General features: G+C 36.3%; 1 protein-coding gene across 6 annotated transcripts in view; it reads right to left on the bottom strand.

The window, feature by feature from the left end:
• POLQ (DNA polymerase theta) overlaps nt 1-17,310 on the bottom strand; it is a 112,481-nt gene continuing 95,171 nt past the window's right edge. For 4 of the 6 annotated variants that reach the window (XM_082394831.1, XM_082394830.1, XM_082394832.1 and 1 more), the window contains 5 exons: nt 16,582-16,693; nt 11,561-11,685; nt 5,240-5,393; nt 3,021-3,136; nt 1-2,569 (listed from right to left, as the gene is read on the bottom strand). In XM_082394831.1, the coding sequence (XP_082250957.1) occupies nt 2,456-2,569; nt 3,021-3,136; nt 5,240-5,393; nt 11,561-11,685; nt 16,582-16,693 (621 nt within the window). In that variant the 3' untranslated portion in view covers nt 1-2,455. The other 2 variants (XR_014245416.1, XM_082394833.1) reach the window with 2 other exon arrangements.

Consider the following 17,310-nt stretch of genomic DNA (forward strand, 5'->3'; position numbering starts at 1 on the left):
AAAAAAAATAGTACTGGAAGTCCTATACTAGAAATCAGCCAAGAAAAAGAAATAAACAGCTTCTAAATTGGAAAGGAAGAAGCAAAATTGTCTCTATTTGCAGATCACATGATTTTATATATAGAAAATAGGGATGTAATGCACAGCACGAAGACTATAGTTAACACTACTGGACAGTATATTTGAAAGTCGCTAAGAGAGTAGATCCTAAAAGTTCTCATCACAAGGAAAAAAAATGTTTTTGTATCTAATGAGATGATGGATGCTAACTAAACTTACAGTAGAAATCATTTCACAATATGTCATTATGTTGTACACAAACTTATACAGTGCTGTATGTCAATTATATCTCAGTAAAACTGAAAAACAAACAAAAACACAAATTATTATCTTACAGTTCTGAAGGTCAGAAGTCCAATATGATCTTATTGGGCTAAAATCAAGGTGCTGCCAGGGCTGTGTCCCTTCTGGAGGCTGTACATTCCACTGCCTTTTCCAGTTTTTAGAGGCTGTCTGCATTCCTTGGCTCATGGCTCCTTCTTCCATCTTTAAAGTCAGCAGTGCAGCATCTTCAAACCTCAATCTCACTCTTTCCATCGTCACATATCCTCCTCCGACTCTGACCATCTGCCTGCCTCTCATAAGGACCCTTGTGTTCATATTGGAACCACCCAGATAATCTCCCCATTTCATGATCTCTAACTTAATCACATCAGCAATGTTCCTTTTGCCATGTGACGAAAATGTTCACAGGTTTTGGGGATTAGGATGTGAACATTTGGGGAGGGGAGGTGCATTATTCTGCCTACAACAAAGGGCATCTGTTACTAACAGTGATTTGTAGACTGAAGAGCTACCATTGAAGTTTGAACTTTATGTGATTATTAAGTTAATATACCATGTTGACTGAAATTTGAATTGTGTTGTATGGACACTAGTGTTATTTAAGTAAACCATGGTAACTGGAATTTTTTCATAACTGAATCATGCAAAGCAAGGAGTGCCTGTTTTAAGCCCAGCTGATAGGTCAAAAAGGATGAGAAAATGCATGTAACCACACATGCAGAGCCATGGCTACAGAAGATAAGGTGGAAGTGATCTATATGTCTGTGCTCATATTTGGAGAACACTCATGTAAATAGGTTGAGGTTTCTCTTGTGCTGGATTCTCAAGGCCGCCAGAATACTAACAGCACTGCAACTTTTCTGAGAAACGTTGTACAGGTGAATATGGAAAAAATTCGAGAAATAATGATATAACTTCCCTCTTACCTCTGTCGTCTTCTGCCACTTTCCCCAAGCACCAAAATATCTGAGGATCTTGTGCACTAATATCCAACTACTAATAGTGTATTACACTTTGTTTATAAAGCAACTGTCTTTTAAAATTCTGATGAATAAATATAAAAGAGCTCTTTGATCACTGATTAAGAATATAATAAACACTTCCTATGTGTACATTGTTGAGCAAACTATACAATAAGTAAATGGATACACAGGCTTCTGATAATTAGACCAAACACAATTTTAAAAACTGAACTGCTGGTATAAAGTTTCTCATAAATTAATTTTATTAAAACAGCAAAAAAAAGTCAGTTATTCACCTCTGACTGGGATTATAAAGTACAATCTTTCAGCATGAGTATTCTCACCATGCCACAGAGAAAGAGGCACTGAGGGATTGGTGAGGGGGTGTTTTCCTTCTCTGGCAGTGCTATATTAAACTGCAGTATAAACATCTGATCTTAAGATCAGAATACCTCTTGAAGAGGTGTAGCTTGTTTTATAATACCTAAGTATTGGAAATATATTCATTGCATGAATTGGGAGAGGGAAAGGAAGAAGAAATGGCAATTCATGAAAATCCATTCCTAGACTACATCCATACCAAGTCTTACCACTTTATAGAATTCTTAATTTTACTAGCCAGTGCTATTTAAAAATACCACTTCAGAAGTCTTACACCGATACTGGATGAAAATCACACACAACACCTAACCCTGGTGGTTTATGTGAAACCAAATCCTTATCTGCCTCTGGCTCCTTCAGGGGTCTGTATCACCAGTGTCTGAATCCTGGTTGGGATGAAAATGACCCTGAGACAGCAGTTTCATTTTCTTCATGCTCAACCAGACAGATGAAGATCCAAAGTGCTAAGTACGTATTTCAAGCATGTGTTCTGAAACTGTTTAGAGCCACATTAAACTATAAAAGGCAATTTCATAGATACTCTTTGAGAGCGAATTAAACTTGATATTAAACATTAAACTTGATATTTTACCTCAAAAAGTTTTTTCATACTACAGAAAATAAACTCATATATGTTCTGAAACTCTCACTATAAAATTACTATCATAAGTTCATCAAAACTTGAGGGTTTCTGTTTTCATGAAGTAGGTGAAAGGGTAATCTCTATTCTTTCCATGTGATTGTACCTACACCAGGCTTCCCTACAATCACACATCAAAGTCCTTCAGCTCTCCCCAGCTGGCACCTATTTTCACTTTCACTTTCAGTTTCACAGAGAGTTTTATGGCACTTTCCATTTCATTCTTGACAATCTGAGCTACCTACAAAGGGAAAAAAAAAAGAGGTTAACAAACTCTGCCCAATCAAAGAATGTCTGCCAGCCCACCCACTGAGGCGATAAACCAGACTGGAGCTCTTTACCTCATGGTGCTTAAAACTCTAAATTGGAAAAGGGCCAGGCACCCCACACTAGTCTGCACTGACAAGCAGAAGCTCTGCCAGGTTCACTAGAATGCTCAGAGCTTCGAAATCCTCAGGGCAAGACTCCAAATTCTCATCTAACTTCTCACAGACAAAAATATCCCTGCATCAGGGATTTCTTTTAAAATGAGTTTCAAGCTGAGCACTCTTAGCTCTTTCTCTACCCTTAAGGATTCTACTTTTCTATAGCCATCCTGGGGCTAGGGAAGGGTTCCAGAAATCTCATGCATCTTAGCCTTACCTACAGTGTCTCAGCTTTCTATAGAATGGACATGAACACTGCAAAAATACCTGAACAACATCCTCTTCTGCCACTTCATATAAGAGTTCATCATGGAGTTGAAGGATGAAGAAGCCTCCTCTGATGGGACAGAACATCCCTTGCAGTTTTCTCTTTGGTAACAATCCTACCCCATGAAAAAAGTAGCAAAACTGATCAGCATGTCACTGTGCTATGGGAGTATTTTTTTTTTTTAAGAGAGATTTTGGGAAATTATAATTAAGAGATTAAAACACACAAAATTTGGAGCTATCAAGAAAATAACTAATTGCTGGTTGCCACCTAGCCCACCTATCAGGTAAACTCGAATCTCCACCTACCTCCTCCCAGAAATGAGGAGTCTAACAAAGACATCAGTAAATGGAGTTGATTGACACTCCTTGATGTCTTTTTCTGGCCAGAAGTGTCACCATGGTAGAACTGGTGATTCCCCAGTTGGACCACACACTCTAGACAAGTAATTCTAAACCTAGGGTCCAAATGTAGACTTCAGAGGATATACAGATTCCTTGTATATGTAAGGGTCTATGTCTGTACATTTTTCTGTGGAGATGATGTATACCTTTTCAGAAGATTCCCAAAAAAACTCATGAATCCAAAAATGGTTAAAAAAAAATCACTGTATTATAGTTAGTCACTATTTCCTAACTAGTGGGCCTAGTGGTACAGATTATGCCCCTCTGATCACTAAAATAAGGTTCAACATTAATACTTTTAGAGTAACTGCCTTCCATTGTTTGCCCGTTTCTCAGAGCAGTCCTTCCTTTTCGCCATTCAAATTTCCTATACTTATTCTTCAGGACAGCACAAATACCGTCTCCCTCAATATCTGGTGCTTCCCTCAGAGAGAGTTCTTTAGCTGTCACTACCTGCAGCCCAAGTTTTCTCAGAGGTGGCTCTCACAGGGTAAGAGAACAAAAGCAGATGAGGCATGGCAAGTTGCTTCCATACCAGGGCTGCAAAGGCTGTGCATCTGTTTGCCAGTTTGGCTAAAATCTGATCTGACCCATTGGGCCCCACTTATCTTGCATCATTGGCTGTCTGGATGCTCTAATTTTTCTGCTTTCTGATCATTATACCTTTGTCCTCTTGATTTCCCTTGGGTACCTGGCTTCTGACCCAGAATGCCATGATCCTCCTGTTCCCTGTGTGGTCTGCTTCCTCAGGCTGAGCTCCCTTTGATCCCACTGACCTACTACTGCCTTTAACTCAACATGACACAATCAAGTCAATCTCAGTGACATACCCACATTGTCTTCCACTCACTCTAAAGAGTGATACCACCTATATCTTCATTTTGACACTGCATCATTCTGCTGTGAAGAGTCAGGTAAATATTTCACAGTCAGGTATCATATCTTCCTTTCCTTAGCAGATTTAAAATTCAAATATAAGTTGACAACTTTTACTTCTAAATCCTCCAAAGCACACAGTACAATGTTATTCCCCAAATAAGTTTGACCATACATCCTCTTTCTACAAATATAAGAGTGTGAATGTGTGCATGTGTTCATGGAAAGTCATGAACAGGAAAATCAACATCTTCTTAAGGTGTGGTCTGAGGACTGAAGAGGATCCCAGAGATTCTTTCAAAGCATCTGCAAAGTCAAATTATTTTCCCAATAACACCCAAAGGTTATTTTCCTTTTTCAGTCTCCTTCTTTCATAAGCGTACAGCAAGGTGACCAATTATCTTGGTTTTAGCAATGAAAGTCCCACATCCTGGGAAACCATCGGTCTCCCACAGACTGGGACATTCATCATCCTCTACAGAGGATTTTCCAGAGATTACAGAACAGGTAATATTGCAACAAACTGAATACAGAAAAATATATGAGATTCCAACTGTCATCTCTTAAGCCAGACATTAAAGAGATTTTCAGAAAAAATGAAACCACTCATCATGAATTTTTTTGTTGTTCTGAAAAAAATGTAGTTATTTTCATGAAAATATGTTACTTATGTCAACACATGGTGGGTTTATTATTATTATCTGTAAATGTTAATAAATGTTTTTAAATTCCCAGTTTTAATTTCTAATATGGTAAATATTAGTAGATATAACACACATAAACAAAAGCTCTTTGGGATCCTTTCTAAGAGTGTAAAGACATCATGAGACCAAAATGTTTGAGAACTGCTGAGAAATAAATATAAATCATTTCCCCTTTTCTTTTCTGATGTAATTAATCTCACCATGTTATAGCAAGGGCCTCATTTATGAACAAACCTGTTCTGTCATTTTGGAGCATACTCTCCCGATGACCATGGGATTTGAAGGTTGAGTAGAAGGTTTCTAATTGCTTCTGAATATTAACTGTGGCTATTTTGACAATATCAGCCGCAGAACCTTGGACTCTTGTGTTGATAGCCTGACGCTCAGCCTATGAAAAACAGCAATAACAGATGCTCCATCAGACACGCCAGCATGGTTTCATACCTGCCCTTAGCGTCCACAGATTAGTGCTCACATGTGCAACCAGACTGGAAATCTGGAACTGAGATGTGACCCAGGGCATCCACTATAAGCTGTATCTTAAGAATAACAACCAGAATGATCCAGGGCTCTAGATTCTGGGCTATCATTCACATGAGGATAGACTAAACAGAAGAAGGTCAGATTGCTTCAGTTTAGAAATCTTCGACAGTTAGTTAGGAACCAAAAACTACATTACACTTGAAATGTATCTAGAAGCTCCATATTCTTTTTAAAAATATATTATCAGTGTTCTAAACTTCACTTTAAAGGATCTATTCCTCAAAATACAATTCCTCTTAATCCTAAATAGATATAATTAGAATACCATTCTTTGTGATGTGGGTTGGAAGGTTTCAAGCACATCCCCCATATCAGTGGCCTCTCAGTCCTGTGTAGAGTTTGGCCACAGCAAGTCTGCAGCCTTCTGGTATGAATCAGAGCTTTTTATGGGCTATTGGGCCTAATCGTTAGCTGCTGGCGAAAATGCAGATCCTAGATCCCCAGGTATTAGATTAGAACTTCCCTGAAACTATTGCTGCCATGAGCTTCTTGGCAGGCAACCACAGCTGCTAAAAGTGAACATCCTGGGGCAGTAGGAATAGAGGTCTAGGTTAATATCCAAGGTGTAATCTATCCATGAATATCACTCCTGTTGTTCCAAAAGGGCTCAGAAAATGGGAAGGGTCTACTCACTGGAGGGATCTATGTAACCTGAGAGGTATTCTCTAGTTCCCTGTCACCTGGGCCATATCCAACTCCTAGTATATTAAATACTGGTTAAAGAGATAGACTTTTTACCTATTGTTTTGTCAAATGCTGATGAATCCATTCTAAACTCACTCAGTTGTCACTGTTTAAAGAGTGACTGAATTTCAAAGTTCTGACTGCTCCCCTTCTTGAAACTATATGCCTCTGTGCAGTGGATTATGTTATTGTTGCTATTACTTGCTGCCTTTCTCTGTTAAGTCCCATGGCCCCCACCCATTGCCATGTGATTCAAAGTGGTTTTCACTCTAAAAGAATGGCCTTGACTTGTTTTGGCCAATAAAATGTGAGTAAAACTGACATACAGCACATGCAAGGAGTTTTAAAACCTATCTAACACTGTCACAAAAAAGGGCTTATCCCAGGTAGGTACTTTTCTTTATTCTGAATTTTAGAATGAAGAAAATACAGAGCAGAGGCAGAGTCAACCCAGAGCCAAACTATAACATGAATTAAAAATAAATATTCTTATTATAAGTCACTGAAATATGGGAGTTGTTTTTACTGTGACACAAGCAAATATAACTAAAATATATAATTCATTCTCATGATACTGTACTTCCCTGATTCTATTCCAAAATAAGAAAACTTGGCAGTCTCAGCTTTGTGTCCCACAATCTCAGTCCCTTCTCATCACTAGAGTGTTTTCATATACATAAAAATATATAGGTTTCTGGTAATAGGAGATTATGCCATTAGGACTAACCCTTCCACTGATAACCAGAAAAGGTGGTCAGAAACTGCCTCTTTGAATGAATCAGACAGGAAAAGGGAAGTGAAGAATTATAGAACCTAGAGAACTGGGAGAGAAAGGAAACCAAGGAGGTGATCCTGGCATTGGAGGCCATCCTTTCTCCCAGGGAAATCAACAGATTCCAGAAGAGGCAGCTGAGAGGCTAAGAAGCTGAGCAGAACTTGATGGTCTTGAAATATTTGGGTTCACAGCCCAACAAGTAGAAGGCCTGGTAAGGAGGTGAGATAATACAACTATTTTTATAGAAAACTAAGAAAAACAAAAGGCAATAGGAACAGACTACAGGGATTCAAGTATGAGCCATATTTGACTACAGACTATTATCAAACCTATTAGACTATAAAATGATCACGTTATCAAGAAAATAAAAGACAAAATTGAATATTTTGGCAGAGAACAAAATACCATAAGAACCAAATAGAAACTCTATAACCAAAAAAATTAAAACAACAGAACTTAAGCATTTAAACAGTGCTTTCCCTATAGTTTGGTGTATGTGTGCAGTGGGGAGATAGTACTGACTTGGAGAGAAGATAAAAAGGCCTTCTGGGGTGCTGGAAAAGTTCTATATCATTTAGAACCTAAAAGCTCAATAATTGCTCAACAGCAAATTGAAGAGCAAATCAGCCAACTGAAAGATAAGTTAGAAGAAAATATCCAGAATTAAGCATGATGAAATATAAACATGGAACAGAGGATACGAAAAGTGAGGAATTAAAGAGAAAAGTTTTAGAAGTTTATAATAGAAGTTCCAGAAAGAGAGGAGAGATTTCGATGAAGCAATGACTGAAGAAGAAATGACTAAGAATTTTCCAAAATCAACAAAAGATCTCAAGGTGCAGATTCAAGAAGTCCTAACACCCTCAAAAACAGATCAGTTAAACACACACACACACACACACACACACACACACACACACACAGGCACATGAAGTTAAAAAAAAAACCCAAAAACTTAAGCACATCACAGAAAATCTGCTGGAAACCACAAGGAAAGAAAAATACTGTATTAAAAGCAACCTAGAGAGGGGCTTCCCTGGTGGCGCAGTGGTTGAGAATCTGCCTGCTAATGCAGGGGACACGGGTTCGGGCCCTGGTCTGGGAGGATCCCACATGCCGCGGAGCAACTAGGCCCGTGAGCCACAATTACTGAGCCTGCGCGTCTGGAGCCTGTGCTCCGCAACAAGAGAGGCCGCGATAGTGAGAGGCCTGCGCACCGCGATGAAGAGTGGCCTCCGCTTGCCACAACTAGAGAAAGCCCTCGCACAGAAACGGGGACCCAGCACAGACATAAATAAAAAAAAAAAAAAAAAAAAAAGCAACCTAGAGAAAAAAGGCAGATTGCATTTAAAGAAGAAACAGACCAGGGATGGGCAAACTACAGCCTACAGGCCAAGTCTGGCCCATCTCCTGTTTCTGTAAATACAGCTCTACTGGAACACAGCCACACTCACTCATTTATGTAGGGTCTATGGCTGCATCTGCACTAGAACAGCAGGCCTGAGTAGTTGTGATGGAGACTCTGCGGCCTACAAGCACATATTTAAGGGAGCTTACTTTTTCTGACACAGACACTATTAAAAACCTAAAGGAAAGTTCTACTTATTGGTAAAATGTTTAGAATTTCCCTCTGAGACCTGAAAAGTGGCAAAGATACTCATTATCACTAACTCTATTCAACACTGTCCTAGCTAGTAAGTCAAGCAAAAGTAAAAAAAAAAAAAAAAGAATAAGACTTGGAAAGACAGTTATAAAACTACTTTTTTTTTTCCAGATAATAACTGTGTAGATAGAATACCTAAAAGTATCTACAGATAAAATTTTGGAATTAGTAAGTAATATTTGCAAGGTTTCTAGATAAAAGAACAACAATAAAGGCAATTATCTTTCTATACCAGCAGTAAAGGGTTAGAAAACGTAAAAAGGGAAGGAAAAGCATTAAAAATTTAAAAAGATGCCATTCACAACAGCATGAAACTTTTCCAATATCTAGCTATAAATTTAATAAAAACCTTGTAAGATCTCTTCCCCAAAACTATACATCATTAGTGAGAGAATTTTAAAAGACCTGAAGACCTAAATAAATGGACATATATAACATGTTTATCGACCGGAAAACTCAAATTTATAAATACGTCATTAATCCCATCTTGATCTATGAACTCAAGGCAACTGCAATTAAAAAATCCCAACAGGATTTTGTGTTTGTATGGAAATTCACAAGCTGCTTCTACAATTTATATGGAAATGCAGAGAACCAAGAATAGGTAAATATTCTTGGGGGAGAGAAAAAAAGCAAGTTGGGAAAACTTACTTTACCATATATCAAAACATAGTATTCAAGAAAAAGCAAATTAAAACTACAAGATACTACTTTACACCCACCAGAAAAGCCAAAATTATGTTAACTTAATAGCAAATGTTGGCAAGGATGCAGAGCAATGAGAACTCAAACTTATATGGGAGGACAAATTGCTACAACCACCATAAAACACAACGTGGCTTTATCTACTGAATTTGAAGATGAGAGCAATTCTATGTCTACCACTTTACCAAACATTAACGGAAACATATGTGCACCAGGAACCTTGAACAAGAATAATCAAATCATCAAGATCCATAATAGAAACCCATCCAAACAGAAAGTTCTCCAAACTAGAAACCCATCAACAGAAAAATGGATAAATTGTGGTATATTCATATAACAGAGCTATATACCTACCCCAACATGAAACAACATAAATGACTTGCCTAATGTAATTTTGAGTGACAGAAGCTAAACACAGAATACATATATTTGATATATAGAGAGGTCAAAACAAAACCAGAGGGTTAGAGGTTACAGTGGTTATTACTGGGAAGGCAGTGGATGGTGATTAGGAAGAGGCATGAGGGGAGCTTCTGGGGTGCTAACAATATTCTATTTTTTGGTTTGTATGGTAGTTACATAGGTATAGCTCTATAATAATTTACTGAAATTTACATTTGTTTCTTGTGCTTTCTCTATGTATATTTTTCAGTACAGTAAAAGTTGAAATAAAATGTAAAACCAAACTAAACGAAAACCAAACAATAAATCTGGCTATATTTATTCCATTTCTGATTCAGAGGGGCACAATTTTTATTTTCCTCAGCAACAACATAATGAATCAGTTAGAACTCTGACTCCTAAGGATTTGGTATAAAAAGTCTTACTCTCACATTTTTAACTTCAAAAATATTAGTTTTTAAAAAATTATATGGTTCATTAACATTAATCATTCTATCCTCCATTTTTCACTGTGTAAATACCAAAAAACATAATCAATCCCTATTAGATCAAGCCCAAATTCCTCAGCCTGCCATTAAAAGCCTTCCAATAGCTGATTCCATCTGACGGGTAGAAAATTATCTATTCCTAAGTGACAACTCAAACTTTCCACTCCTATCAGATTGGCTTCTAGCCAATCCTTACTCAAACTCTTAGTCACTTGTGATTATCTTTTTCTCATGCCCATCAATTAAATTTTAAATAGTCTTCAAGCATCTGTTTAAGTCCTACCTCCTCTAGAAGCCTAAATAACTGAGTATACATGCTACTTTTATATTTTTTTAGTTTGCTTTATCTCTTCCAATACATTTTAAGACTTACTTTTCCTAGTGCATCAACTACAGTGCCTACTTCACTTGGTGATATGGTAAAAGGCTGATAAATATCTGATGTCTGTATGTGGATATATGGGAGGCGAGAGAGTGAAGAAGTAACAAAACCCCAACTATTCCTCCATGGTCCCTAAGAGCATTATTGCTCTGAGAGATTCTAGCTCAAGACAGTAGTTTAGCAATTTGGGGGCTGGATATTTTCATTACATACAATGTGTAGTGGGCACTGACACACAAAAGTATGGGGTAAGGGCAAAATACAACCAGTTAAAATAGGAAGGTTTGGACTGTAACAGAAACGTAAATGCTCAGATACACAAAATATTTTTATGGATCCCAATGAAAGAGATTTCAATCATAATTTGAGTAAATACCATCAATACATCTTTTGAATGATATTAAAAATAGCCTTCTTTAATATTTTGGGTATCCTAATAAGCTCTGATGAGCCAGTGCTTTTAAAATAAATAAACAAAAGGAATGAACCAAAAAATACCACAATTCAATGACTGGCTAATCTCTGAAGACACTGGCAATCTGGTGTAATATGACAAATTAGTATATGATATCTGAAACAAAGAACAATTAGCAAATGTAAGAATTAAGTTTATATATAACTTATTACCAAAGCTAATAAATAACTGGCTTACTAAAACAGAACATTTTTAACTGAAATATTATTAAGTGAACCCATATTTACATTAGTCTCCTAAAGAGACTGTGTTCAGCAAATACTGGCATGTACCATCACTTCAGAAGTCCTTAATAAAACAGAAGATCCAATTAATATGCTAGTGATCTCTAAAAGGGACATTAGCAGGGTTCAGTCTTTGTTGAAAAAGTACATGTCATTAAAGTTAAAAATTTAAGTTAAAATATTAAGTTAAAAATCCAGAGAAATTTCAACATACGTGAGCTTTGTGATAAGGGTTGTTGTCTTTGATTCCTGGTAAATATCTATGCCTTCCCAAAATGGTCTGAACAAATCCATCTCTTTTACAATTCTTCACTGTCTCTCTCATGAAATGATTAATCCCTACAAAGAAAATGAAGAAATAATTGCAACCAATGTCCATCCTTAATCTCACTCACTAGTTTCAATATAGTGAAATATACCAAAACTTCACCATGATTAACATTAATATCACATCATCAAAATTTTGCATATAAACTTTCATTCACTTTTTCTTCCAGTTTTATTGAGAAATAACTGACACACATCACTGTACAGCATGACAGTTTGCTTTACATATATTGTGAAACAGTGCTCGCTTAGGCAGCACATATACATATATTGTGAAATGATTACCACAATAGATTTAATTAACACTCATCACCTCATATAGCCATGAAAGTTAGAAACAAAGGGACTTTAGAAATGACATAATCTCTGTTTTTCAACCACCACCACCAACAACAAAAACTACGAAACTAAACTCCAGAACAACAGAACCTAGATGGTTTTATTACAGGACCTTAAGACTATTCCATGCTACTTTTCACAGGGTTCTGTTCTTTGATCACACTAACCCTCTTTTACTCTTTGAGCTTATCTTTTCCAGGCTTAATACATTCCAACAGCTCCTTGTTACCATCTATGCTATGATTCAAATAGGACCTAACTGAAACTAATGCATGAAGTTGTAATATTTTATTAGAAACTTACACAACTCACTTCTTAAAATTCAAAAAGACTACATATAGTATATTACTCAAACACATTCATATTCCCTATACCAGCATTCATCCTTTGCTATATAGGTCCGTTATTAGGTCTTATAACTCTCCAGGATGAACTCTTTGCTTCAGATGGGCCAGTCTCTTCATTGCTCATTCCTGTCTCTGAGCTAGAGAGGTTCTTCTCTCCTGGAACATTCTTTTTCTATACTCTTTAAAACACATTCAAGTACAGAGACTGCTAATCTATCTTTATTCTTTTGTGCAATTTCTGCTTTCTCACAGCTCTGCTCATCCTAAGTAATAAACACTAATGCCTCCCAATTAAAACCCCTCATTTGAGGATTTCTATTGTGTGGCTGGCACAGATTGTGGGTGAAAGGAAGGGGAGAAACCCTGCCAAGTGCAGCTGTTGGTGATATCTGACCACTAGCATAGGGATTTCAGAAAGCAATCAGGCTCTCATCTTCTTCTCTTCAAGAATTACTGTGATACTGCTGAGTAAAGAGCAAAGAAAAGGATGAGATTTAAGAGACTACACCTCTATGAATTCTCTTACCTGACTCCTGTAGGAAGCCTTCAAATATTCAGAGATTGCAAGAACTACTTTAAAAAAACAATCAATGCTGAGGTATAATTTATGTACAATAAACAATGCTGAGATATAATTTACATACAATAAAAGGCACCCACTTCCGGTGAACAGTTTGATGCATTTTAACAAACGTATACACCCCTCTAACAACCACTACAAGATACAAAACATTTTAATCACCTTCACAGTCAGTTCCCCATTATCAACCTCAAACACTAATGGATCTACTTTATTACACTGTATCTTTTTCATGTTCTTGAATTTCATAAATTACACTGTATGTTCTCACTTGTGTCTGCCTTCTCTTGCTAAGTAGCATTCCATTGAAGAGATATACCAAAATCTGTTTATCCATAATCCTGTTGACAGATATTTGTTCCTGTTAAAAAGGAGACAGCAGGGCCAAAATGGAGTCACTTGTGCTAAACCCTATGTCAGCAAACTAAGACTTAATACCTAACCAAATTGCAGCCTCAACACACCCAGGAATGTAACCTTTAACCAGTCAACCTGGTATTACATGGTCAGCACTAGTGAGGTTATCTGCCCAATAGGCCCTTCCATTCCCCTTAGGAGAGTGATCTTGCCTGAAACAATGCATTCTTTGCTAATATTTCCTTATCCACCTACCCCCTTTCTGCTTTTAAAAAACTTTCCTCTTCTACAGTTCAGTGGAGCTCCTTTCTAGTGCTAGATGGGATGTTGCCCGACTCATGAATCATTGAATAAAGCCAATTTGATCTTTAATAAATTTACTCAGTTGATAAAGAAATGGAGTAATAGATACAGAGAACAAACAGATGGTTGCCAGAGGGGAGGGAGTTGGGGGGAGGAGAAAAATAGGTGAGGGAGACTAAGAGGCACAAACTTTCAGTTACAATACACATGAGTCACAAGAATGAAATGTACAGTGTGGGGAATATAGTCAATAACTATGTAATATCTTTGTATGGTGACAGATGACAACTAGACTTACCATGGTGACCATTTTGAAATGTATAGAAATATCAAATCACTGTGTTGTATACCAGGAATTAACATAGTTTGTAGTTCAAATATACTTCAAAAACAAACTCATAGAAAAAGAGATTAGATTTGTGGCTACCAGAGGTGGGGAGTGGGAGGAGAGGGAATGGGTGATGGTGGTCAAAAGGTACAAACTTCCAGTTATAAGATAAATAAGTACTAGGAATGAAATGTACAACACGATAAAGCTAATTAACACTGTTGAATGTTATATATGAAAACTGTTAAGAGAGCAAATCCTAAGAGTTCTCATCACAAGGAAAAAATCTTTTTTTTCTATTTCTTTAATGTTGTATCAATATGAGATGACGGATGCTCACTAAATCTATGTGGTAATCATTTCATGATGTATGTAAGTCAAATGATTATGCTGTACACCTTAAACTTATAAAGTGCTGTGTGTCAATTATAACTCAATAAAACTGGGGAAAATTTTTTTTTAATTTACTCACTAGGAGTTTTGTTGTTTAACATTTCCAGTCTTTGGCTGTTATGAATAAAACTGCTATAACATTCACATACAAGTCTTTCTTTGGAAATATATTCTCATTTTTCTTGGGCAACCATCCAATAGTAGAATTGCAGAATCATACAGTTAAGTGTATGTTTTACTTTATATGAAAGAGCCATATTGTCTTCCGAAGTGGTCGTACCATTTTACAACCAATCAGGAATGTAAAAGAGACACAATGTTTTTAAATTTTAGCATTCTAGTGTTTCTATAATGGTATCTCTTTGTGGTTTTAACTTGCTTTTCCCTGAGAACAAATGACGATAACACTTGATGTAGTTATTCACATATTTTCTTTTGTGAAGTGTCTGTTCAAATTTTTGAACTTTATTTTATTGCATGATTTACTTTCTAAGTATTGAGTTTAAGAGTTCTTTATATATTCTGGATGCAAGTCCTTTGTTAGATAACAGGAACTATAAATATTTCCTCTCAGTCTGTGGCTTGACTTTATATTTTCTTAATGGTGTCTTTTATCAATATTTATTTTTTATGGTTAATTCAGTGTTATTATCATCTAAGAAATTGTTGCCTACCTCAATGTCATAAAGCTCCTCTCCCTTTTCTTCTGCAAGATTGATAGTTCTAGTTTTTACTTTTAGGTTCGTGCTTATATCAAGTTAATTTTTGAATATAGTATGAGATAAAAGTAGAAGTTCATTTTTTTACCATACTGGTATCCAGTTGTTCTAGCACCAGTTGTTGACATGACCATCTTTCCTCCATTGAATTACCATGGCAACTTTGTTGAAAATCAATTCACCATATACGTATAGGTCTATTTCCTGATGCTCTATTGTGTTTCATTGTCCCCTGCATCTACCCTTATACCTATCTTGATTACTGTAGTTTTATAATAAATTTTGAAACCAAGGAGTGTAAGTAATCAACATTGTACTTTTCCCAAAAAAATTATTCTAGTTATTCCAGGCCCTTTGAATTTCCATATAAATTTAGAATCAGCTTGTCAAATTTGACACAAAAGTCTAATGATATTTTGATTGGAAATGCACTGAATCTATAGAACAATTTACAGAGAACCGTGATCATAACAATATTGTGCCTTCTAATAAATTAACATGGTAAACCTCACATTTACTTAAGTATTCTTCAATTTCTCTCAGGACTGCTTTGGAGTTTTCAATAAAGTCTTGCACATACTCTGTTAAATTTATCCCAAGTATTTCATGTTTTTTGATGTTATTGTAAATGGTTTTATTTTTACTTCATTCACTAATTGTTTATTGCTAGTATATAAAAATACAACTGATTCAGAGACTTCCCTGGTGGTCCAGTGGTTAAGACACCACACTTCCATTGCAGGGGGCATGGATTTCATCCCTGGTCGGGAACTATGATCCCGCATGCCATGTTGGCATGGCCAAAAAAAGGAAAAAACAAAAAAACAAAAAACTGATTTTTACAAACTGACCTTGTATGGTGGGAACCTGTGCCAAATTTAGCTATTTGTTCTAGTAGTTGTTTTTGTTGAATTCACATGATTTTCTATGTACAAGACCATGTCATGTGTGAATAAAAGTTTTTCTTTTTGGGGACTGGGGACAGGGTTGATTACAAAGGGGCATAAAGGAACTCTTTGAGATGATGAGGTGATGGTTCCATACCTCAGCTGTAATGTAGACAGTATGATTGCGTGCATTTGTCAAAATTCATAGAACTATACAACTAAAAAAGGTGAATTTTATTGTGTGCAAATTACCTCAATAAACTGCCAAAAGAAGAGGGAATTTAAAATGGTGATATTCAAACTGCTCTATAAAAGCAATTTTTCTCTCACAGTTTCTGGTACATTTACTCAATGGTTTACTGTTTCAAGATAAAGCTATGTAAACCTAAAGCACAGGACAATTCCTAGATTTTATAAGATTTTCACAATGACACAGTAGCATATACATCAACTTCATTTTGCTATTCCATTTCTGTCCCTACTTTTATGAAAAAAGCACATCTCTAAGTAAGGTTGACGTTATTTAATCAACAATGCTTGATGAAAACTTCTGTTAATAGAAAATTCTGTAACACAAATTTTTAAAAATATAATATGGAAAGAGAGTTGAGAAGAATAGTATCTAGAAGATAATTAACATTCAATGCTTCCTTACCGGTATATCTGGATTTGAAGGAGTCAATGTAAAAAGCAGCATCATTTTCTTTAATACCCATCTGCTCTCCCAAAGATTTAGCTCCCATTCCATAAATGATTCCATAGCAAATCTGAAAGGGACTCATCACACTCAGTAAGTAAATTATAGGTCATAACTACATAAAATGCAAACATAAAAAGTTCATTAGGATTGAGATTTGGTAAACTTTTCATAGTGAGTCAAAGAAATGATTAGATTTGCTTTGGTGGGTTAGATCCATAGAAGCTGATATCCAGTGAGCGCCTTTACTGCCTTTTAGCAATACTTTTTGAGGTGTGGGGAGAAAGAGAAGAAGGGACAGAATATGAATGAATATGAGTCTGTGTGTGTTAAGAAAATAACCCTAGTGGTTTAAAAGGAAATATTTCTGACTGTCATTTATCCAGAAGTCTTCAGAGAAGCTTTCTACTCCTAATACTTCATTAACTGCTGCTTAAAGAAGTGCCTAGGAGTCAGGAAAGAGAAGCATTACAAACATTCCTCTCCTCACCTTTGAATAGCACTAAAAAAGCAGGAAGAGTAGACTACATGGCTTCATAATAGGGAGGACATCATTGGAAATAAATATCCTCTTCATCTCACAGCCACCTGAAATCCCACAATTGCAGAATTCATTTGGGTTAAACACAAACTTTTGAGAAAATTTTGGGAGTAGTGGAGGAAAATGGTCTAAATAGGTCAATAAAG

Source organism: Balaenoptera borealis (assembly GCF_965194805.1).
Source record: "Balaenoptera borealis genome assembly, chromosome: 5".
Lineage (NCBI taxonomy): Eukaryota > Metazoa > Chordata > Mammalia > Artiodactyla > Balaenopteridae > Balaenoptera > Balaenoptera borealis.